General features: G+C 42.6%; 2 protein-coding genes across 2 annotated transcripts in view; one reads left to right on the forward strand and one right to left on the reverse strand.

Annotated features, from left to right (window-relative positions):
- Positions 1-222: 222 nt before the first annotated feature.
- On the reverse strand, positions 223-4570 carry LOC139444283 (B9 domain-containing protein 2-like). The gene is made up of 4 exons (XM_071225210.1): positions 4427-4570; positions 3163-3250; positions 1788-1913; positions 223-847 (listed from the first exon to the last, which is right to left on the reverse strand). The coding sequence occupies exons 2-4, from the start codon at positions 3248-3250 to the stop codon at positions 534-536; spliced, it is 528 nt and encodes a 175-aa protein (XP_071081311.1). The 5' UTR covers positions 4427-4570; the 3' UTR covers positions 223-533.
- Positions 4571-4771: 201 nt separating this feature from the next.
- Positions 4772-25055, forward strand: part of LOC139442812 (tyrosyl-DNA phosphodiesterase 1-like) — a 29293-nt gene continuing 9009 nt past the window's right edge. Inside the window, exons 1-9 of the mRNA XM_071223708.1 lie at positions 4772-4827; positions 5929-6757; positions 7280-7456; positions 8573-8616; positions 9459-9514; positions 10431-10527; positions 11180-11214; positions 11975-12067; positions 23231-23413. Coding sequence (XP_071079809.1) covers positions 4777-4827; positions 5929-6757; positions 7280-7456; positions 8573-8616; positions 9459-9514; positions 10431-10527; positions 11180-11214; positions 11975-12067; positions 23231-23413 — 1565 coding nt within the window. The 5' untranslated portion in view covers positions 4772-4776. The remainder of the gene's footprint in view (positions 4828-5928; positions 6758-7279; positions 7457-8572; positions 8617-9458; positions 9515-10430; positions 10528-11179; positions 11215-11974; positions 12068-23230; positions 23414-25055) is intronic.

Consider the following 25055-nt stretch of genomic DNA (forward strand, 5'->3'; position numbering starts at 1 on the left):
GTAGGTGACTTTGTTATTTTGTCTAGTAATTTATTTATCTTTTGCCTTTGTGACTGATTGTTGTTAGTGGCTGCTATCAACTTGTACTGATCTGATATCATTGTTTTTGATGTAATACTAGTAAATAATACTGAAGTGATTTATTTCGTTTGTTGATTGTTTCCTTATTTTGATGGTACAAAATTAATGCGCATAAAATTAATACGACCTTCTGTCATTCGCATTAATATTCTGCTCGCATTAATTTCCTGTTTTATAGTATATAATATCTGCATTATGATCAATACCCTTGCCCCATTTGCTACGATTGTTTCATTTAGGCAGAGACCTCACTAAGCCCACCTCCTGTATCAGTTACTTTTGTATGATGCTTGAACAATTCCCCCAGATTATTTGCTTCGACTGACATTCCTTGCAAAAGTTAAACAGTACATCACAACTTTTTATGAACTATTTGCATACACATATTTACATCATTTGGAACTATACAAGTAGAATTTACATGGACGGACAATTTAAAACTTGAAATTATCTCAACATTCAATTCCAAATTTATCAAAGTTTCTCAGAATGATCCCAAGTCGTAAGTGAACCTTTCCCATGGCAACAGTGTGCAACTTGTATCTCTGAGCCCCACTGTAGACAAGATCTGGGTTCTTCAACTGTGGCCCTCCCCCGAGGAAGCATTGAGACACGCCCTCCAGGAATGACCCTGAGGGTCGCCATGTGGGACAGTCTATTTCATGGTTGCCAGGGGAGGTTGGGATGTGACAGAAACCATAACCATACAGCTCGTTTCTACCAAAACTATCCTGATGCCACACCTGGAAGTGAACTTTTGGCCAACCTGTGAAAAAAACACATGAAACAGTTACTGTTGTCACCTGTGCTATTAATAATTCTGTGCTACATCTGAAATGAAACATGATTTTTTGTTTGTTTTTTTAGTGAGTGAGTGAGTTTGGTTTAACGCCGCTTTTAACAGTATTCCAGTTATATCACGGCGTGTCAGTTTAATGTTGGAGGAAAGCACGAAGTGATGCAGGTCTCAGACGTTTACCACTTCGGTGAAACCCACGAGCACGGGTATGGTCTGACAAACCTAGAAACATAATTGGGGCGAACCGGGATTCGAACCCACAATCATAGGTTTCTGGCGTGCCCAAGGGACGCAACTCTGCACAGCGAATTGCGGCGCCTTAGACGACTGGGCCACCCGTGCCCCGTTTGTTTTTTAACGCTGCACTCGACAATATTCCAGCTATGTACAGAGTCTATAAATAATCAAGTCTGGATTGACATCCAGAGACTCAGAGAAGAACATCAATAAACAAAATTTAGATGCGATGACATGCATCAACCAAGTCAGCAAGTCTGTCCACCCGATCCCATTAGTCACCTCTTACACCAAGCATGGGTTGCTGAAGACCAGTTGTAACCCAGGTCTTCACAGGGAATGAAACATGTGAAATCGAGTACAAAAAATGACTGTTCATGAATGATTTGATAAATTTAAGTGTAATAAATTAAGGGTTGTCCTCGGGTCTTCGAGCATGTTGAGGTTTTGTGCTGTACTATTTGAAATACTCGTATACATAATTTTATTAAGACACCTAACAAAGGAAAAGCACTTGACTTTAAGATTATTTGATTTATTCCACTATACATTATCATGATTATCAGTGGAGCTAAATTGCTTATGTCATGTATTTTCTCATTGTTTTTGTAACACAAGAACCACATGTAAAACTCATTTTTTTTAAATGTAAAAATTAAATAAAAAGGACCTTGGATGCCTTTGGTTGCAAAATGAATATCGATTGGGTGGCTCCAGTAAGCTGTGTCGTGATTCTGGGGGTTGTCCACTTGGGTCTGTCCTTCACGGAGACCAGCCAAAACTTTCCATGCACCACCTGTTCAAAGAATAGCAAATACTGTCAAAGTTAGAACAAGTGCACTGGTTAACTAGTGCTCACACGTACTGAGGTGAAATGGAGTTTAACGTCGCGTCCAAGATTATTGCGACGTGCATGCATGTGCGTGGGTGTGTGCGTGCGTGGCTGCTTGTAGTAGTCCGGACTAATGTTGATTTTATAGTGCTAGCCCACTGAGACACCATGCTCAGCATGCTGCGGTTCAAAATGAAAACTAGGGCTTGCTAAAAGAATTCGAATTATCGTCGATGGGAAGACATATTAACGATTATCGATATGAAAATATTGTCATCAACAATAACTTACATATATAACTATTGTGATGAAATAAAGTTTAGATTTACCAAAACAGACTTGCTATTGTCAATCATGTCAATTGTCGAAGATGAAAAGCATCTGTTTTTGTCCACAAAGTAGTCCATGCATAAATGTGTCACTGCTCACCAGTGGTGTGAAATATGTTGATTTCTTTGGGTTTTTTGTGCATATTTGCATAGTTACTTCTCCAATATTTATCTATAACTGATCGATACTTAGTTATCAATCTCTATAATTTATATCAATAGCCAGCCCTAATGAATACCCCACTCAGACAATCTACGGACTCCAAGCTGACCAGTTTAAGCCCCTTAATGATAAGCGCCAGAGAGGGTAACATCAAGAACCATATTTTGGTATGACGCAGCTGGGGATCGAACCCCCAACCCTCCGCTCTCAGAGCGGACGCTTTACCAAAAGACCATGTAGATCACAGAGGCGGTCTGAAGAAATACCGAATAGTGAGTACTGCTGTTGTTGGTTTGTTGTTTAATTCCACTCAGCAATATTCCAGCTATATGACGGCAGTCTGTAAATAATCAAGTCTGGACCAAACAATCCAGTGATTAAAACCATGAGCATCGATCCACACAATTGGGATATGATGACATGCATCAACCAAATCAGCGAGCCTGGCCACCCGATCCCTTTAGTTGCCTCTTAAGACATGTATAGTCGCCTTTTATGGCAAGCATGGGTTGCTGAAGACCTATTCTACCCTGGATCTTCACGGGTCAATGAGTACTGAGTGTAATGAGAGGGTGTTGTTGTGTGCATTCACTCCATACTGCTTTGAACTGTATCTCATTTATTGTGTCAGCTCAATGTGAGCGGATCCTGGCATGCCCAAGGGAAGCAACTTTTTCACTTTGAAATGATAATTGTCACTAACAAAAGAGGTTTAATTTACCTGTATGAATACCCCATTTACAAAACAGACTATTGTCAGGAAATCCACTTGCACCAACAATCTGTCCAACCACATGAACTTCTGCCATCTGAAAGTCACAAATACGATAGGTGCAGATTAATTCATCATAAGTTCAATATGCATCTTAATAAATAATTTCTGTGAAGAGGCATACGTGTCTGTGGGTACAGATGCTGATATTTAACTTTAGATAAACTGTACACCAGCTCTGAACACAGATTTGGATACAATAGTAAACTGTCTGCCAGATAAAAATGCACCTCAGCAAAACATTACCGATTTCTCAGGCGAAAACGGCGCCTCTACAATAACTCTACTTTAATAACAATAAGAATGATTTATGAAGTAGCATATATGCTTTATTTACCATGTTTACATGATAAGTTTATACAGTATACCTGTAGTCCAATTTCTTCACTCAGTTTCAGCTTGACATTGAGTTAATTTGGGTAAAGGTACTTAAAACTTCAAAACATGTGATGTTTAAACAATAAGTTCAGTTGCGCCTCCCAATCAGAGTCGATGAGTAAATTGGAGTAGAGGTTTATTTATAACGTAAACTTGTTTTAAGGCGATTAACATTTCACTACTATTTAAGTTTGCAATTGCCAATGTGAGTTTAATTTCATTTTATTTTACTTCAAAGCATGTAATGTTTTCACAATAAGTTCAGTTGCGCCTCCAAATCAGATTTGACAAGTAGAGGCTAGTTTCAAAGGTAAACTTTTTTTTAACAATTCACAATTATATGTTTGCAAGTGACCATGTGAGTTTAATTTCATGTATTTCAGTACCAAGGTGAAAAATATTATAAGGCATTATAAGGTGACGTTTTCGCTCGGTGCCGTTTTAGCTATAACCCTCAACATGTATATCCAATGCAATTGGAGGAAAGAGGGTGATTAGAACACATTTAATATGACTAGGCCTTAATGTAGCAATGACATAACAAACGACAGTGACCAGCGGATGTCTGAAATTACTAAGATGAAAAATTAGCACTTCTGGTTTCTTTGCTAAAAATACAAAATGAAGATCATGACTGTTTATGTAAACTACCAGAACACCAGTAAGACAAGTTCTATCAAAATTTAAGGCCCCTATTATGAGAAATGTTTATTTCATACAGATAGGAATAGAATGCCCATATGTAGTAAGAATGAAAACGAGAATACATGCCTGGACATGGTCATTGAACAGAAGTCACGTTTGGCAGAATATTTAATAACAAAAACGTACGTACCTTTGGTGAGAATCACTGTCTTTGAACCCAGTTTCTCCACGTAACTGCCAACACAATTACGACTAAACTAACGTCACCACGATTCTAACAATTGTGTTGTTAGGCCTAACAGGTGCTTGGAAATATTATTGTTTATGCCGCCATTTTCCCTGGGAATGTTACCGGAAGTTAGCAATTTCTTTTAAATGTTTCGTAGTTGAATATGAATTTTATACGGGTTAAGTTATAGCGATGACAGATTTAATAATAAAAATATGGTCATACGAATCTTTTCCCTTCATGCATTTTCGTTTAAGGTTGAGGTGTTTGTCTCGATTAATACGAAAATCCGACTGTGTTGATGTGGGAAGATGGCGGCTTTTCTCAGTGACGAAGAAATTGCAAAGAAGCTGCAAGCAAAAGTAGTTATTTTTCACCGTTTTTCACGAGATTGGGTGTAGCTGATCGTATATGAGAACGCATATATACCTCTAGATGTGCACAGTATTGAACGACATGCTGTAAATGAGCTTTTTCATTCATATATACGCTCTAAAACTTTGTAATCTGTCTTTAAATTTTTACTTTCCTTTCATTTTCCAGTCAAAATAAAACCAAAAAAAAACAGGAAAGGGACATTTATTGAGCAGTAAAAGTGTATATAATTTAGGCAACAATGCAGTTTACCTGGCGCACCCCGAGCTCTACCATCCGCTCAATTATCGCGCTTTAGTGCCACCGCTGTCTCGTTATACCGTTACCGTGCCTCACGCTCTGGTAACACTCGCTTCACGGCCCAACACCCGTTTTCGGTCTTAGGGAAACTTACACATCTTTACGATCAAACACCCGTTCTCGGTCTTAGGGAATCTTACACGTCTTTACGGTCCAACATTCGTTTTTTCTGTCTTAGGGAAACTTACACGTCTTTACGATCCAACACCTGTTTTCGGTCTTAGGGAAACTTACTCGTCTTTACGATCCCAAACCGCTTTTCGGTCATTAGGGTTAGCTTGCTTTGGGCAAGGGTTAGCCATAAATTCTTACCTTTTCAAGCGTTAATCCGGTTAATCCCATTGGTCGGTCATGTTGACATAAACAATTGCGGGTGTGGTTTCAAGAAAAGATGAATGGGAGAGCGGACTGTGACGTCACATGCATGCGCGATTCATTGTTTACTGAATTAAGCATGCATGTCAATGGGGTTTCTAATGATCCGTTAAACGAGCACTGATTACATGTGATAGTGCCTGTGGTCCAGTGGTAGAACGTCGGCTAATTAACGCATTAATTAGCAAAGCCGGGGAGCGCGTTTGAGCCCCAACAGCGCTAATTTGATCTGAAAAAGTGCGCCTGGTAAAGTCCACTACTCCTGTAATTTAAAACAACATAAATGTTATGCAGAAAAAGACATCCGTTGCGGAAAGTGACACAATTTTGGGACAGAACGAGGGAACAGGTACAGGAAATTCTGACTTTCTAATTTACTTTCATTCGTTAAATCATGTTAATCCCTGTTTCAGTTTGATGAAGAGGAATCTGTGAGAAAAGATTCAGAAGAAAAAGATAGGACTCTCGCAATGGCATATGCAAAGATACACAGTATATCAGATTCTGATTCCGATGCCACAATAGATCCAGATGATTTGGTGAGAGACAACTCCCCAGATTTGTTTGCCGAGGAAGAAGAATGTTCCAAAAAGACCAGCCATCATTCAGAAGATGCACAGAAGAGCAGATATACAGACATGTCAAGCAGTAGGTCTCCCAAATTACTTCATAAAAGAGTGAGCAAGACTCATGATATATCAGACAGTGAATCTGATGAAGATACGAGAAAGATAATACATTCCAAAAAAGATATAACTTCAAGAACATCAGCACCATCCCCAACCATGAAAAAAAGAAAACTAGAAAATGACCAGCCTTCATCTAACAAAAAGAGAAAAAGCCTCTGTGATTCGGAAAGTATTGACAGTGAAAAAAGTTACAGTATATTTTCCAAATATAAGAGTTCAACTTCAAACAACCTGAAGACAGAAAAATCACAAACTCTGTCTCTTAGTTCTAAACTGGACAGTCCAAAAACATCACGCCCATCTCCCAGTGTGAAGAAAATACCTAGTGTGACTCATGCTTTGTCAGAGAGTGATTCAGACACTGAAGTGAAAGGTGTGATACATGCTTCGGAAAAAGAACCAATCCTTAGTCGTTCCAGCCCATCATTTAAAAAATCGAATTCACTTAAATTAGCCAAAGATATATTGTCACAAGATGAGAAGCCCTTGTGTAAATATGGAAAGGAGTGTTTCAGAAGGAACGCATCTCATCAAGCAGAATTCCGACACTCAGGTAAGAAAATGTTTGTCCTTGATGGTTGCTCATGTCTTCAGTCACTGGTTTTGCCTGGTACTGATTAGATTATTCACTGGTAGCTGTGGTATTACTGGAATATTGCTAAGTGGCAGATCCAGGTGAAAATTGAAAAATATAATCCAACCCCACCCCCCTCTTCATTTCTATACCAAAAGCTTATATTATATATGCTTTTATCATGTTTATTGTCTTGCTTATTCTCCATCTGAGGGCGGAGGGGTAGCCCAGTGGTTAGGGCATTTGCTTGTGATGCCAAAGACCCTGGTTCAATTCCTCACATGACTACGATGTGTCAAGGCCATTTCAGGTGTCCCCCGCCATGATATGGATGGAATACTGTTAAAAGCAGCGTTACGCACGCACGCACGCACGCACGCACGCACGCACAGCCACCCACCCACCCACCCACCCACCAACCAACCAATACTTCAGAATGATCATTTGTAAGGTACTTTCACCGATGTCTTCTCAAATTCCTGAATGATTTCATATTTATAGATGCTGATAACAGCAATGGTAAAATGAAGAGTCATTTCTCAAAGAAACGTTCTCCTGTGAATGTTAAAAAGACTGGCCAAGAAATCTTCAGAGAAAACCAGCCCCTGAGTTTCTACATGACCAAGGTTACAGGCATTGATGACATTTATAATGCATATGGATCCATCAATATTCGAGGTAATTCAACGTTATTGAAAGTGACGAGTATTGCCCAGCAGCATATGGCAGCTGTAATCTTCTGTTCTAAACTGAAGTTTGAAAAAAAATATTAGTTTCACTGTTTAAACTAGGCCTCAGTTTGGACTGGCAAAAATTAGGGGGGGGCTGGTAATTTTTAGAGTTGCCAGTCCACAAGTACTGACAGTTTCAAAAGCCAGTGGGAACAATGATACATTATTAATAATTAAAAAATAATTAATACATGATTTAACATGTTAATCAAGATGAGACTGTTAGCTTCGTAAGTGTCCTGAAGTTTTCAGTTTTGGTCAAGCTGAGCCAAATTCTCATGTTAATATACAGAATATATCATTAGGTCATTCGTTATTAATCTCCCTGAATTTGAATGCTTTATTAATCTAAGGGTTTGCCAACTTGTAGCTCACCACTTGACATTTTTTGGGATGTATTTTGCATGTTTAGTACTTTGAATGGGAGTGAGGGTGTGGGGTAGCCTAGTGGTTAAAGCGTTCACCTGTCACGCCGAAAGCCCGGGTTCGATTCCCGACATGGGTACAATATGTGAAGCCAATTTCTGGTGTCGCCTGCCGAGATGTTGCTGGAATATTGCTAAACATGGTGTAAAGCCATCCTCACTCGCTCAATGAATGTATTAATACCAAATACCGTATTTGACGTAATAAGCGCCCAGGGCACTCTCGAAATTAGAAATAGGTGGCTCTTATTAGAATATTATTTTGTTGAAAAAAAAAGAGTTGAAAGATAAATTTTGTGGTTTATGCTGACAGCCTGAAATGTTTTTGTACAACAGATATATTTTTCCAGAATTTTATTGCCCATAATTAAGGGTGCATATAACACATGAGTGTGTATTATACGCGAATAAATAAGTTTTGTGTACATTGATCAATTGGAAGGAGTGCTAATTGGGATTGTTCACTAGCCAATAATATAGCAAATGTCGCTGTGGGCGCTTATTACGTCGAATACAGTACTGTAGTCTGAGTCAGCTATCCCACTGCGAGTCATCAGGTCCAATGTGTTTGACTTGTAGAGAGATGAAACTTGATCTTGTGTTGAATAAAGTGTGAGGAATGTACATTATTTTCACAGATATCTTGTCGGCTAGCATGGGGAATTTAGAGGCCTCTTGTCAGGTGAGGATCAGCTTTGTCAAGCACAACACATGCCCCAAATAATCCAACAACAAAACATGTTTTTTGCAACATGTTGCAATGAGGCAAAATATTTTGACCGTCTGGTTGCATTTTGAACACTAGAGAAAGAAATATTGAAAAGAGAATTGGGGAATCTTGTGGTTCAAATGATGGCTGGTCATGCTGAAGACCCAAGTTCAATGTGTGAAACCCATTCCTTGTGTCCCCACCCCTCTCATTAAATAAAATAACCCACCCAATCTCATTAAAATCAGATCTAAGTTCTTGCTACCCCTAAACACAGATCACATGATGGGTCACGTCAGACCGACCTTGCGCAAACTTTGACCGACCAATGGAATGACCAATCAGAAGGCAGCTTTCTCGTGCTTTGGCACTAATTTCAAATTGGCGACTACGCTTCGAAACATATTTTGACAAATTCTCGATTACAAATTTGAAACCTGAACAAAAGAACATTCTTGAATGGCTAATAGATGGTTTAGATTGTATGGATACAGTCTTTAAACCCGTAACTATCGTTCAGAGTTAAAGTTTTCGAGGCTGCATGATCAGAAATCACATTCCGACAGTCACTTTCCTAATCTGGTAAGCGATGCTCTGATTGGTTTGATGAAAGGTCGTTCTGACGTGACCCCTAATGGGATGTCCTCAGATCTTTGTTTAGCGGTAGCGAGAATTGAGGTCTGATTTTAATGAGATTGTAACCCACCACACCAATTTTTCAAATGGCACTGGCCAATAACTTTTTGGTATTTTAATTGGTATTCCAAGTGAAAATCATTTGTATCTTTCTGCTAAATGAGTTACGCTCTTTTCAGTTCAACTTTATGTTTGAAGTGGATTGGATTATGAGCCAGTACCCTGCTGAATTTAGGTGAGTGTTTTGATGAAAATGGCGGCTTTGACGATATTAACTTACCTCAGACAACAGGATGACACATGTATTGCTTGTTTGTTTGTTGTTTGACACCACTCGGCAATATTTCATCTATAAGATAGCAGTCTGTAAATATTTGAGTCTGGACCAGACTGTCCAGTGATTGATATCATGAGCATCGATCCTCGCAATTGGGATACAATGACATGCATCAACCAAGTCAGTAAGCCTGACCACCTGATTCCGTTAGTGGCCTGTTACGACAAGCATGGGTTGATGAAAATTATTCTCTACCCAGATCTTCATGGGGCAAAACATATATTTAATTGTACTATGTGAGTGACTAGTCTGGACTGTAGAAAAAGCTGAATACAGTTTTAATTACCATTAACACTCAGTAAAAGTCAACAATTGCTTTACATTTTTCTTTGAAACCTTTGTGTTTCATAACTAGGCAGAGAATTAAGAGACAAGTGAAAAAATGGACTTGTTTTGTGAAATGTAGGTGCACTGAAGACCTGTGAAGATTCCTGGGGAGAATAGGTCTTCAGCAACCCATGCTTGCCGTAAAAAGATGACTATGCTTGACGTAAAAGGCTTCTAACAGGATCGGGTGGTCAGGATCACTGACTTGGTTGATGCATGTCATAGATCCCAATTGTGTGGATCAATGCTCATGATATTAATCACTGGATTGTCTGGTCCAGACTCGATTCTTTACAGACCGCCGTCATATAGCTGGAATATTGCTGAGTGCGGTGTTAAGCAACAAACAAACAAACATTTGTCTGAAAGGAGAAGCAGCAAAGAAAAAGACCCACACCCTTTGACACTTGTGAATTTCCTTGTGAGTTAATACTATGAAACGTTTGTCTAGTGTGAGAGGTTGACATGCATGTTATGTTTTGTCCAGGAAGAAGCCATTGACCCTGGTACACGGGGAACAGAGAGGAGGGTTGGCCACACTCCTGGCAAACACAGCTCCATACCCCAACATCACCTGCTGCCAGGTGAGCCTCACAAACTGTCACTGCTCTTATCACACCACTCCATACACCAATAATACCTGTGAGGTTGTTTCTATTCTCACACCCAGCCAAGCCCAAACCCAAACCCAAACCCAAACCCAAACCCAAACCCAAACCCAAACCCAACTCAACCCAACCCAACCCAACCCGACCCAACACAACCCAACACAACCCAACCCAAAAGGCATCTAATGCAACTTCTTTGAGTGGCATTTAGAAGTTGGTGTGATGAAGTAAGACGAGTTCTATGGATGAACAACTTCTTTATTACAATTGGTGCGATGTTTCGGTGTAGATCCTAACACCTTTATCAAGCATCTAATGCATACGGCATCTAATGCATATAAATATATTTCTTATTGGGCCAAACCATTACAATTGCTTGTTTTACCGAGTTGCTAGTCAGGGCACAGCATGCACAGGAGATAAAGAAATTATGAAGAATATTGTCTGGTCCATTTGATGTTAAGTTGCTAAAAATACAGAAAAGAAAAGAAATAAAGAATTTAAGGAAGCTTGTCCACAAAGCCAGAAAACAAAATGCTTTGGCCCCGTATTTCTTTTTGGTTTTGTATGCTATGTAAATTGTTTGATGTTTGATTGTATTGTTGATTTTTGTCTTATACTTTTTCAGGCCAAACTGGATATAATGTATGGCACACATCACACGTAAGCCATAATATCTTTTATTTGGTCTGTAGTTTACTGAGTCTAGTGGTTAAAGCATTGCCTCGTCACGCCGAAGAACTGGTGATTCCCAACATGGGTACTATGTGTAAAGCCCAATTCTGGAGTACCCAGTCGTATGGCTGGAATATTCCTAAGAGCATTGTTAACCGCATACATTCTCCTACGCATTGTTCTTGAAAGGAGGGGGCACGGGTGGCCCAGTCGTCTAAGGCGCCGCGATTCGCTGTGCAGAGTTGCGTCCCTTGGGTAGCCAGAAACCTATGATTATGAATTCCAGTTATTTCGCCGCGTGTCAGCTTATTGTGGGAGGAAAGCCCGAAGTGATGCAGGTTTCAGGCGTTTTCCTCTTTGGTGAAACCCACGAGCACGGGTTTGGTGCTGACAAACCTAGAAACATAATCAGGGCGAACCAGGATTCGAACCCACAATCATAGGTTTCTGGCATGCCCAAGGGACGCAACTCTGCACTGCGAATTGTGGTGTCTTAAGACGACTGCTCCCCCCCACCCCTGATATTAACAAAGTGTTGTAAGTTTCCTGGAATGCACTAATATATATTAGGTCAGAACATCAGTGATTTGTCAGTCGGGTAGTGACACCAGTCACAAACTGTATATCGTGTAAACGTCACATTAAAAAAAATATTATATATTGTTGCCAATATTCCAGGCAAAATAGCCTGAGAACCTGTTATATATATGTTTCTCTGTCCTGGATCTGGAAGGGTTTCTATTTGCAGGAAGATGATGTTGCTGTTGTATGATGAGGGGTTGCGTGTCGTCATCCACACCGCCAACCTTATAGAGCGGGACTGGTACCAGAAGAGTCAGGGGTGAGTGATCGCAGTTCCCCTAGCAGGGAACAGAGGGTCGTGATCACTCCCAAGGACACATATAGCAAGTTACCATGACAACTGCAACTCCATGATGCTTCATATCTTTTGTTTGTCTGTTTTATAAGGACACTTTTTTAGAAAAAACCCTTTCCAATACACTGCCGAGAAAATATGTGCAAACAGGTATCTTATCCATACAATCAATTTCTGAATGGTTTTGCATGAGATGTGATCAAGAGAGTTTGATTATGGTAGTTGTGTGTTTTTTCAAACGGTGTGGATTGTTGCTCATAATATCAATCACTGACTCCTCAGGTTTTATTATTTTGATTATTTATTATGGCTGAAAACTAACCTTAATTGTCAGGCTACATCATCAATGATTTCACAGGTGCTTTTTCTGTGTTTCTTTCTCTTTGGTGTTTTCTTGTTACGTTCAGTGTCTGGGTGAGTCATGTGTTTTCTTGGTTATTTCAGTGTCTGGGTGAGTCATGTGTTTCCTTGTTACGTTCAGTGTCTGGGTGAGTCGTGTGTTTTCTTGGTTATTTCAGTGTCTGGGTGAGTCATGTGATTCCTTGTTACGTTCAGTGTCTGGGTGAGTCATGTGTTTTCTTGGTTATTTCAGTGTCTGGGTGAGTCATGTGATTCCTTGTTACGTTCAGTGTCTGGGTGAGTCATGTGTTTCCTTGTTACGTTCAGTGTCTGGATGAGTCATGTGTTTCCTTGGTTATGTCAGTGTCTGGGTGAGTCATGTGTTTCCTTGTTACGTTCAGTGTCTGGGTGAGTCATGTGTTTCCTTGTTACGTTCAGTGTCTGGGTGAGTCGTGTGTTTCCTTGTTACGTTCAGTGTCTGGGTGAGTCATGTGTTTCCTTGTTACGTTCAGTGTCTGGGTGAGTCATGTGTTTTCTTGGTTATTTCAGTGTCTCGGTGAGTCATGTGATTCCTTGGTTATTTCAGTGTCTGGGTGAGTCGTGTGTTTTCTTGGTTATTTCAGTGTCTGGGTGAGTCATGTGTTTCCTTGTTACGTTCAGTGTCTGGGTGAGTCGTGTGTTTCCTTGTTACGTTCAGTGTCTGGGTGAGTCGTGTGTTTCCTTGTTACGTTCAGTGTCTGGGTGAGTCATGTGTTTCCTTGTTACGTTCAGTGTCTGGGTGAGTCGTGTGTTTTCTTGGTTATTTCAGTGTCTGGGTGAGTCATGTGATTCCTTGTTACGTTCAGTGTCTGGGTGAGTCATGTGATTCCTTGTTACGTTCAGTGTCGGGGTGAGTCATGTGTTTCCTTCTTACGTTCAGTGTCTGGGTGAGTCATGTGTTTCCTTGTTACGTTCAGTGTCTGGGTGAGTCATGTGTTTTCTTGGTTATTTCAGTGTCTGGGTGAGTCATGTGATTCCTTGTTACGTTCAGTGTCTGGGTGAGTCATGTGATTCCTTGTTACGTTCAGTGTCTGGGTGAGTCATGTGTTTCCTTGTTACGTTCAGTGTCTGGGTGAGTCATGTATTTCCTTGTTACGTTCAGTGTCTGGGTGAGTCATGTGTTTCCTTGGTTATTTCAGTGTCTGGGTGAGTCGTGTGTTTCCTTGTTACGTTCAGTGTCTGGGTGAGTCATGTGATTCCTTGTTACGTTCAGTGTCTGGGTGAGTCATGTGTTTTCTTGGTTATTTCAGTGTCTGGGTGAGTCATGTGATTCCTTGTTACGTTCAGTGTCTGGGTGAGTCGTGTGTTTTCTTGGTTATTTCAGTGTCTGGGTGAGTCATGTGTTTTCTTGGTTATTTCAGTGTCTGGGTGAGTCATGTGTTTCCTTGTTACGTTCAGAGTCTGGGTGAGTCATGTGTTTTCTTGGTTATTTCAGTGTCTGGGTGAGTCATGTGTTTCCTTGTTACGTTCAGAGTCTGGGTGAGTCATGTGTTTTCTTGGTTATTTCAGTGTCTGGGTGAGTCATGTGATTCCTTGTTACGTTCAGTGTCTGGGTGAGTCATGTGATTCCTTGTTACGTTCAGTGTCTGGGTGAGTCATGTGTTTCCTTGTTACGTTCAGTGTCTGGGTGAGTCATGTATTTCCTTGTTACGTTCAGTGTCTGGGTGAGTCATGTGTTTCCTTGGTTATTTCAGTGTCTGGGTGAGTCGTGTGTTTCCTTGTTACGTTCAGTGTCTGGGTGAGTCATGTGTTTTCTTGGTTATTTCAGTGTCTGGGTGAGTCATGTGATTCCTTGTTACGTTCAGTGTCTGGGTGAGTCGTGTGTTTTCTTGGTTATTTCAGTGTCTGGGTGAGTCATGTGTTTTCTTGGTTATTTCAGTGTCTGGGTGAGTCATGTGTTTCCTTGTTACGTTCAGAGTCTGGGTGAGTCATGTGTTTTCTTGGTTATTTCAGTGTCTGGGTGAGTCATGTGTTTCCTTGTTACGTTCAGAGTCTGGGTGAGTCATGTGTTTTCTTGGTTATTTCAGTGTCTGGGTGAGTCATGTGATTCCTTGTTACGTTCAGTGTCTGGGTGAGTCATGTGATTCCTTGTTACGTTCAGTGTCTGGGTGAGTCATGTGTTTCCTTGTTACGTTCAGTGTCTGGGTGAGTCATGTATTTCCTTGTTACGTTCAGTGTCTGGGTGAGTCATGTGTTTCCTTGGTTATTTCAGTGTCTGGGTGAGTCGTGTGTTTCCTTGTTACGTTCAGTGTCTGGGTGAGTCATGTGATTCCTTGTTACGTTCAGTGTCTGGGTGAGTCATGTGTTTTCTTGGTTATTTCAGTGTCTGGGTGAGTCATGTGATTCCTTGTTACGTTCAGTGTCTGGGTGAGTCGTGTGTTTTCTTGGTTATTTCAGTGTCTGGGTGAGTCATGTGTTTTCTTGGTTATTTCAGTGTCTGGGTGAGTCATGTGTTTCCTTGTTACGTTCAGAGTCTGGGTGAGTCATGTGTTTTCTTGGTTATTTCAGTGTCTGGGTGAGTCATGTGTTTCCTTGTTACGTTCAGTGTCTGGGTGAGTCGTGTGTTTTCTTGGTTATTTCAGTGTCTGGGTGAGTCATGTGTTTCCTTGTTACGTTCAGTGTCTGGGTGAGTCATGTGTTTTCTTGGTTATTTCAGTGTCTGGGTGAGTCATGTGATTCCTTGTTACGTTCAGTGTCTGGGTGAGTCATGTGTTTTCTTGGTTATTTCAGTGTCTGGGTGAGTCATGTGATTCCTTGTTACGTTCAGTGTCTGGGTGAGTCGTGTGTTTTCTTGGTTATTTCAGTGTCTGGGTGAGTCATGTGTTTTCTTGGTTATTTCAGTGTCTGGGTGAGTCATGTGTTTCCTTGTTACGTTCAGAGTCTGGGTGAGTCATGTGTTTTCTTGGTTATTTCAGTGTCTGGGTGAGTCGTGTGTTTCCTTGTTACGTTCAGTGTCTGGGTGAGTCATGTGTTTCCTTGTTACGTTCATTGTCTGGGTGAGTCATGTGTTTCCTTCTTACGTTCATTGTCCGGGTGAGTCATGTGTTTTCTTGGTTATTTCAGTGTCTGGGTGAGTCATGTGTTTTCTTGGTTATTTCAGTGTCTGGGTGAGTCATGTGTTTCCTTGTTACGTTCAGTGTCTGGGTGAGTCATGTGTTTCCTTGGTTATTTCAGTGTCTGGGTGAGTTGTGTGTTTCCTTGTTACGTTCAGTGTCTGGGTGAGTCATGTGTTTCCTTGTTACGTTCAGTGTCTGGGTGAGTCGTGTGTTTCCTTGTTACGTTCAGTGTCTGGGTGAGTCATGTGATTCCTTGTTACGTTCAGTGTCTGGGTGAGTCATGTGTTTCCTTGTTACGTTCAGTGTCTGGGTGAGTCGTGTGTTTTCTTGGTTATTTCAGTGTCTGGGTGAGTCATGTGATTCCTTGTTACGTTCAGTGTCTGGGTGAGTCATGTGTTTCCTTGTTACGTTCATTGTCCGGGTGAGTCATGTGTTTTCTTGGTTATTTCAGTGTCTGGGTGAGTCATGTGTTTTCTTGGTTATTTCAGTGTCTGGGTGAGTCATGTGTTTCCTTCTTACGTTCATTGTCTGGGTCAGTCATGTGTTTTCTTGGTTATTTCAGTGTCTGGGTGAGTCATGTGTTTCCTTGGTTATTTCAGTGTCTGGGTGAGTCATGTGTTTCCTTGCTACGTTCAGTGTCTGGGTGAGTCATGTGTTTTCTTGGTTATTTCAGTGTCTGGGTGAGTCATGTGTTTCCTTGTTACGTTCAGTGTCTGGGTGAGTCATGTGATTCCTTGTTACGTTCAGTGTCTGGGTGAGTCATGTGTTTCCTTGTTACGTTCAGTGTCTGGGTGAGTCATGTGATTCCTTGTTACGTTCAGTGTCTGGGTGAGTCATGTGTTTCCTTGTTACGTTCAGTGTCTGGGTGAGTCGTGTGTTTCCTTGTTACGTTCAGTGTCTGGGTGAGTCATGTGTTTCCTTGTTACGTTCAGTGTCTGGGTGAGTCGTGTGTTTTCTTGGTTATTTCAGTGTCTGGGTGAGTCATGTGATTCCTTGTTACGTTCAGTGTCTGGGTGAGTCATGTGATTCCTTGTTACGTTCAGTGTCTGGGTGAGTCATGTGTTTTCTTGGTTATTTCAGTGTCTGGGTGAGTTGTGCGTTTCCTTGTTACGTTCAGTGTCTGGGTGAGTCATGTATTTCCTTGGTTATTTCAGTGTCTGGGTGAGTCGTGTGTTTCCTTGTTACGTTCAGTGTCTGGGTGAGTCATGTGATTCCTTGTTACGTTCAGTGTCTGGGTGAGTCATGTGATTCCTTGTTACGTTCAGTGTCTGGGTGAGTCGTGTGTTTCCTTGTTACGTTCAGTGTCTGGGTGAGTCATGTGTTTCCTTGTTACGTTCAGTGTCTGGGTGAGTCATGTGATTCCTTGTTACGTTCAGTGTCTGGGTGAGTCATGTGTTTTCTTGGTTATTTCAGTGTCTGGGTGAGTTGTGCGTTTCCTTGTTACGTTCAGTGTCTGGGTGAGTCATGTGTTTTCTTGGTTATTTCAGTGTCTGGGTGAGTCATGTGTTTCCTTGTTACGTTCAGTGTCTGGGTGAGTCGTGTGTTTCCTTGTTACGTTCAGTGTCTGGGTGAGTCATGTGATTCCTTGTTACGTTCAGTGTCTGGGTGAGTCATGTGTTTTCTTGGTTATTTCAGTGTCTGGGTGAGTTGTGCGTTTCCTTGTTACGTTCAGTGTCTGGGTGAGTCATGTGTTTTCTTGGTTATTTCAGTGTCTGGGTGAGTCATGTGTTTCCTTGTTACGTTCAGTGTCTGGGTGAGTCATGTGTTTTCTTGGTTATGTCAGTGTCTGGGTGAGTCATGTGTTTCCTTGGTTATTTCAGTGTCTGGGTGAGTCATGTGTTTCCTTGTTACGTTCAGTGTCTGGGTGAGTCATGTGATTCCTTGTTACGTTCAGTGTCTGGGTGAGTCATGTGTTTCCTTGTTACGTTCAGTGTCTGGGTGAGTCATGTGATTCCTTGTTACGTTCAGTGTCTGGGTGAGTCATGTGTTTCCTTGTTACGTTCAGTGTCTGGGTGAGTCGTGTGTTTCCTTGTTACGTTCAGTGTCTGGGTGAGTCATGTGTTTCCTTGTTACGTTCAGTGTCTGGGTGAGTCGTGTGTTTTCTTGGTTATTTCAGTGTCTGGGTGAGTCATGTGATTCCTTGTTACGTTCAGTGTCTGGGTGAGTCATGTGATTCCTTGTTACGTTCAGTGTCTGGGTGAGTCATGTGTTTCCTTGTTACGTTCAGTGTCTGGGTGAGTCATGTGATTCCTTGTTACGTTCAGTGTCTGGGTGAGTCATGTGTTTTCTTGGTTATTTCAGTGTCTGGGTGAGTTGTGCGTTTCCTTGTTACGTTCAGTGTCTGGGTGAGTCATGTGTTTTCTTGGTTATTTCAGTGTCTGGGTGAGTCATGTGTTTCCTTGTTACGTTCAGTGTCTGGGTGAGTCGTGTGTTTCCTTGTTACGTTCAGTGTCTGGGTGAGTCATGTGTTTTCTTGGTTATTTCAGTGTCTGGGTGAGTTGTGCGTTTCCTTGTTACGTTCAGTGTCTGGGTGAGTCATGTGTTTTCTTGGTTATTTCAGTGTCTGGGTGAGTCATGTGTTTCCTTGTTATGTCAGTGTCTGGGTGAGTCATGTGTTTTCTTGGTTATTTCAGTGTCTGGGTGAGTCATGTGTTTTCTTGGTTATTTCAGTGTCGGGGTGAGTCATGTGTTTCCTTGTTACGTTCAGTGTCTGGGTGAGTCATGTGTTCCCTTGTTACATTCAGTGTCTGGGTGAGTCATGTGTTTCCTTGTTACGTTCAGTGTCTGGGTGAGTCATGTGTTTTCTTGGTTATTTCAGTGTCTGGGTGAGTCATGTGTTTCCTTGTTATGTCAGTGTCTGGGTGAGTCATGTGTTTTCTTGGTTATTTCAGTGTCTGGGTGAGTCATGTGTTTCCTTGTTACGTTCAGTGTCTGGGTGAGTCATGTGTTTTCTTGGTTATTTCAGTGTCTGGGTGAGTCATGTGTTTCCTTGTTATGTCAGTGTCTGGGTGAGTCATGTGTTTTCTTGGTTATTTCAGTGTCTGGGTGAGTCATGTGTTTCCTTGTTACGTTCAGTGTCTGGGTGAGTCATGTGTTTTCTTGGTTATTTCAGTGTCTGGGTGAGTCATGTGATTCCTTGTTACGTTCAGTGTCTGGGTGAGTCATGTGTTTCCTTGGTTATTTCAGTGTCTGGGTGAGTTGTGCGTTTCCTTGTTATGTACAGTGTCTGGGTGAGTCATGTGTTTCCTTCTTACGTTCAGTGTCTGGGTGAGTCATGTGATTCCTTGTTACGTTCAGTGTCTGGGTGAGTCGTGTGTTTCCTTGTTACGTTCAGTGTCTGGGTGAGTCATGTGTTTCCTTGTTACGTTCAGTGTCTGGGTGAGTCATGTGTTTTCTTGGTTATTTCAGTGTCTGGGTGAGTCATGTGTTTCCTTGTTACGTTCAGTGTCTGGGTGAGTCGTGTGTTTCCTTGTTACGTTCAGTGTCTGGGTGAGTCATGTGATTCCTTGTTACGTTCAGTGTCTGGGTGAGTCATGTGTTTTCTTGGTTATTTCAGTGTCTGGGTGAGTTGTGCGTTTCCTTGTTACGTTCAGTGTCTGGGTGAGTCATGTGTTTTCTTGGTTATTTCAGTGTCTGGGTGAGTCATGTGTTTCCTTGTTATGTTCAGTGTCTGGGTGAGTCATGTGTTTTCTTGGTTATTTCAGTGTCTGGGTGAGTCATGTGATTCCTTGTTACGTTCAGTGTCTGGGTGAGTCATGTGTTTTCTTGGTTATTTCAGTGTCTGGGTGAGTCATGTGTTTCCTTGTTACGTTCAGTGTCTGGGTGAGTCATGTGTTTTCTTGGTTATTTCAGTGTCTGGGTGAGTCATGTGTTTTCTTGGTTATTTCAGTGTCGGGGTGAGTCATGTGTTTCCTTGTTACGTTCAGTGTCTGGGTGAGTCATGTGTTCCCTTGTTACATTCAGTGTCTGGGTGAGTCATGTGTTTCCTTGTTACGTTCAGTGTCTGGGTGAGTCATGTGTTTTCTTGGTTATTTCAGTGTCTGGGTGAGTCATGTGTTTCCTTGTTATGTCAGTGTCTGGGTGAGTCATGTGTTTTCTTGGTTATTTCAGTGTCTGGGTGAGTCATGTGTTTCCTTGTTACGTTCAGTGTCTGGGTGAGTCATGTGTTTTCTTGGTTATTTCAGTGTCTGGGTGAGTCATGTGATTCCTTGTTACGTTCAGTGTCTGGGTGAGTCATGTGTTTCCTTGGTTATTTCAGTGTCTGGGTGAGTCATGTGTTTCCTTGGTTATTTCAGTGTCTGGGTGAGTCATGTGTTTCCTTGCTACGTTCAGTGTCTGGGTGAGTCATGTGTTTTCTTGGTTATTTCAGTGTCTGGGTGAGTCATGTGTTTTCTTGGTTATTTCAGTGTCTGGGTGAGTCATGTGTTTTCTTGGTTATTTCAGTGTCTGGGTGAGTTGTGCGTTTCCTTGTTACGTTCAGTGTCTGGGTGAGTCATGTGTTTTCTTGGTTATTTCAGTGTCTGGGTGAGTCATGTGTTTCCTTGTTACGTTCAGTGTCTGGGTGAGTCATGTGTTTTCTTGGTTATTTCAGTGTCTGGGTGAGTCATGTGTTTTCTTGGTTATTTCAGTGTCTGGGTGAGTCATGTGTTTTCTTGGTTATTTCAGTGTCTGGGTGAGTTGTGCGTTTTCTTGTTATGTCAGTGTCTGGATGAGTCATGTGTTTTCTTGGTTATTTCAGTGTCTGGGTGAGTCATGTGTTTTCTTGGTTATTTCAGTGTCTGGGTGAGTCATGTGTTTTCTTGGTTATTTCAGTGTCTGGGTGAGTCATGTGATTCCTTGTTACGTTCAGTGTCTGGGTGAGTCATGTGTTTCCTTGGTTATTTCAGTGTCTGGGTGAGTCATGTGATTCCTTGTTACGTTCAGTGTCTGGGTGAGTCATGTGTTTCCTTGGTTATTTCAGTGTCTGGGTGAGTTGTGCGTTTCCTTGTTATGTACAGTGTCTGGGTGAGTCATGTGTTTCCTTGTTACGTTCAGTGTCTGGGTGAGTCATGTGATTCCTTGTTACGTTCAGTGTCTGGGTGAGTCATGTGATTCCTTGTTACGTTCATTGTCTGGGTGAGTCATGTGTTTCCTTGTTACGTTCAGTGTCTGGGTGAGTCATGTGTTTTCTTGGTTATTTCAGTGTCTGGGTGAGTTGTGCGTTTCCTTGTTACGTTCAGTGTCTGGGTGAGTCATGTGTTTTCTTGGTTATTTCAGTGTCTGGGTGAGTCATGTGTTTTCTTGGTTATTTCAGTGTCTGGGTGAGTTGTGCGTTTTCTTGTTATGTCAGTGTCTGGGTGAGTCATGTGTTTCCTTGGTTATTTCAGTGTCTGGGTGAGTCATGTGTTTCCTTGTTACGTTCAGTGTCTGGGTGAGTTGTGCGTTTCCTTGTTATGTACAGTGTCTGGGTGAGTCATGTGTTTCCTTGTTACGTTCAGTGTCTGGGTGAGTCATGTGATTCCTTGTTACGTTCAGTGTCTGGGTGAGTCATGTGTTTTCTTGGTTATTTCAGTGTCTGGGTGAGTCATGTGTTTCCTTGTTACGTTCAGTGTCTGGGTGAGTCATGTGTTTTCTTGGTTATTTCAGTGTCTGGGTGAGTCATGTGTTTTCTTGGTTATTTCAGTGTCTGGGTGAGTCATGTGTTTCCTTGTTACGTTCAGTGTCTGGGTGAGTCATGTGATTCCTTGTTACGTTCAGTGTCTGGGTGAGTCATGTGTTTACTTGGTTATTTCAGTGTCTGGGTGAGTTGTGCGTTTCCTTGTTACGTTCAGTGTCTGGGTGAGTCATGTGTTTTCTTGGTTATTTCAGTGTCTGGGTGAGTCATGTGTTTCCTTGTTACGTTCAGTGTCTGGGTGAGTCATGTGTTTCCTTGTTACGTTCAGTGTCTGGGTGAGTCATGTGATTCCTTGTTACGTTCAGTGTCTGGGTGAGTCATGTGTTTTCTTGGTTATTTCAGTGTCTGGGTGAGTCATGTGTTTTCTTGGTTATTTCAGTGTCTGGGTGAGTCATGTGTTTTCTTGGTTATTTCAGTGTCTGGGTGAGTTGTGCGTTTTCTTGTTATGTCAGTGTCTGGATGAGTCATGTGTTTTCTTGGTTATTTCAATGTCTGGGTGAGTCATGTGTTTTCTTGGTTATTTCAGTGTCTGGGTGAGTCATGTGTTTTCTTGTTACGTTCAGTGTCTGGATGAGTCATGTGTTTTCTTGGTTATTTCAGTGTCTGGGTGAGTCATGTGTTTTCTTGGTTATTTCAGTGTCTGGGTGAGTCATGTGATTCCTTGTTACGTTCAGTGTCTGGGTGAGTCATGTATTTTCTTGGTTATTTCAGTGTCTGGGTGAGTTGTGCGTTTCCTTGTTATGTCAGTGTCTGGGTGAGTCATGTGATTCCTTGTTACATTCAGTGTCTGGGTGAGTCATGTGTTTTCTTGGTTATTTCAGTGTCTGGGTGAGTTGTGTGTTTCCTTGTTACATTCAGTGTCTGGGTGAGTCATGTGTTTCCTTGTTACATTCAGTGTCTGGATGAGTCATGTGTTTCCTTGTTACATTCAGTGTCTGGGTGAGTCATGTGTTTCCTTGTTACATTCAGTGTCTGGGTGAGTCATGTGTTTCCTTGTTACGTTCATTGTCTGGATGAGTCATGTGTTTCCTTGTTACATTCAGTGTCTGGGTGAGTCATGTGTTTCCTTGTTACATTCAGTGTCTGGGTGAGTCATGTGATTCCTTGTTACGTTCATTGTCTGGGTGAGTCATGTGTTTCCTTGTTACGTTCATTGTCTGGGTGAGTCATGTGTTTCCTTGGTTATTTCAGTGTCTGGGTGAGTCATGTGTTTTCTTGGTTATTTCAGTGTCTGGATGAGTCATGTGTTTCCTTGTTACGTTCATTGTCTGGGTGAGTCATGTGTTTCCTTGGTTATTTCAGTGTCTGGATGAGTCATGTGTTTCCTTGGTTATTTCAGTGTCTGGGTGAGTTGTGTGTTTCCTTGTTACATTCAGTGTCTGGGTGAGTTGTGCGTTTCCTTGTTACGTTCAGTGTCTGGGTGAGTCATGTGTTTTCTTGGTTATGTCAGTGTCTGGGTGAGTCATGTGTTTCCTTGGTTATTTCAGTGTCTGGGTGAGTCATGTGTTTCCTTGTTACGTTCAGTGTCTGGGTGAGTCATGTGTTTCCTTGTTACGTTCAGTGTCTGGGTGAGTCATGTGTTTCCTTGTTATGTTCAGTGTCTGGGTGAGTCATGTGTTTTCTTGTTACGTTCAGTGTCTGGGTGAGTCATGTGTTTCCTTGTTACGTTCAGTGTCTGGGTGAGTCGTGTTTTCTTGGTTATTTCAGTGTCTGGATGAGTCATGTGTTTCCTTGTTACATTCAGTGTCTGGGTGAGTCATGTGTTTCCTTGTTACGTTCAGTGTCTGGGTGAGTCTTGTGTTTCCTTGGTTATTTCAGTGTCTGGGTGAGTCATGTGTTTCCTTGTTACGTTCAGTGTCTGGGTGAGTCGTGTGTTTCCTTGTTACGTTCAGTGTCTTGGTGAGTCATGTGTTTCCTTGGTTATTTCAGTGTCTGGGTGAGCCCTGTGTTTCCTTGGTTATTTCAGTGTCTGGGTGAGTCATGTGTTTCCTTGTTACGTTCAGTGTCTTGGTGAGTCATGTGTTTCCTTGGTTATTTCAGTGTCTGGGTGAGCCCTGTGTTTCCTAAACTCCCAGCTGACCAGATTACAGGTGATGGCAAGGTCCAAGGAGACTCGCCCAGTCACTTCAAGCAAGATTTGCTGCAGTATATTGCCGCGTACAGAGCACACAAACTGACAGTGTGGGAGAAACACATCAAAGCTCACGACATGTCAACAGCAAAGTTAGTATACTTCCTACATACATCCCCCCGTAACAGCATGCTGTCTTACCAACCCATCGAGACTCCCAGTACCGCATGCTGTCTTACCCACCCATCGAGACTCCCAGTACCGCATGCTGTCTTACCAACCCATCGAGACTCCCAGTACCGCATGCTGTCTTACCAACCCATCGAGACTCCCAGTACCGCATGCTGTCTTACCAACCCATCGAGACTCCCAGTACCGCATGCTGTCTTACCAACCCATCGAGACTCCCAGTACAGCATGCTGTCTTACCAACCCATCGAGACTCCCAGTACAGCATGCTGTCTTACCCACCCATCGAGACTCCCAGTACAGCATGCTGTCTTACCCACCCATCGAGACTCCCAGTACAGCATGCTGTCTTACCAACCCATCGAGACTCCCAGTACAGCATGCTGTCTTACCAACCCATCGAGACTCCCAGTACAGCATGCTGTCTTACCAACCCATCGAGACTCCCAGTACAGCATGCTGTCTTACCAACCCATCGAGACTCCCAGTACAGCATGCTGTCTTACCCACCAATCGAGACTCCCAGTACAGCATGCTGTCTTACCAACCCATCGAGACTCCCAGTACAGCATGCTGTCTTACCCACCCATCGAGACTCCCAGTACAGCATGCTGTCTTACCAACCCATCGAGACTCCCAGTACAGCATGCTGTCTTACCCACCCATCGAGACTCCCAGTACAGCATGCTGTCTTACCAACCCATCGAGACTCCCAGTACAGCATGCTGTCTTACCCACCCATCGAGACTCCCAGTACCGCATGCTGTCTTACCCACCCATCGAGACTCCCAGTACCGCATGCTGTCTTACCAACCCATCGAGACTCCCAGTACAGCATGCTGTCTTACCCACCCATCGAGACTCCCAGTACAGCATGCTGTCTTACCCACCCATCGAGACTCCCAGTACCGCATGCTGTCTTACCAACCCATCGAGACTCCCAGTACAGCATGCTGTCTTACCCACCCATCGAGACTCCCAGTACCGCATGCTGTCTTACCAACCCATCGAGACTCCCAGTACCGCATGCTGTCTTACCAACCCATCGAGACTCCCAGTACCGCATGCTGTCTTACCAACCCATCGAGACTCCCAGTACAGCATGCTGTCTTACCCACCCATCGAGACTCCCAGTACCGCATGCTGTCTTACCAACCCATCGAGACTCCCAGTACAGCATGCTGTCTTACCCACCCATCGAGACTCCCAGTACCGCATGCTGTCTTACCAACCCATCGAGACTCCCAGTACCGCATGCTGTCTTACCAACCCATCGAGACTCCCAGTACCGCATGCTGTCTTACCAACCCAACGAGACTCCCAGTACCGCATGCTGGTGTGGGGCGGTCGGGTAGCCTAGTGGTTAAAGCGTTCGCTGGTCATGCCGAAAACCCGGGTTCGATTCCCGACATGGGTACAATGTGTGAAGCCCATTTCTGGTGCCCCCTGCCGTGATGTTGCTGGAATATTGCTAAATGCGGCGTAACACCATACTCACTCACTCATGCTGGTGTATCATCGTGCCCCCTCATGGTGGAACGTGCTCGTCGATCAGCCACTGGTTTGCCTGGTCCAGACTGGAATATTTCTGACTGGGGTGAAAAA

Source organism: Haliotis cracherodii, unplaced genomic scaffold (assembly GCF_022045235.1).
Source record: "Haliotis cracherodii isolate W230 unplaced genomic scaffold, xgHalCrac1.p SCAF_5, whole genome shotgun sequence".
Taxonomy (NCBI): domain Eukaryota; kingdom Metazoa; phylum Mollusca; class Gastropoda; order Lepetellida; family Haliotidae; genus Haliotis; species Haliotis cracherodii.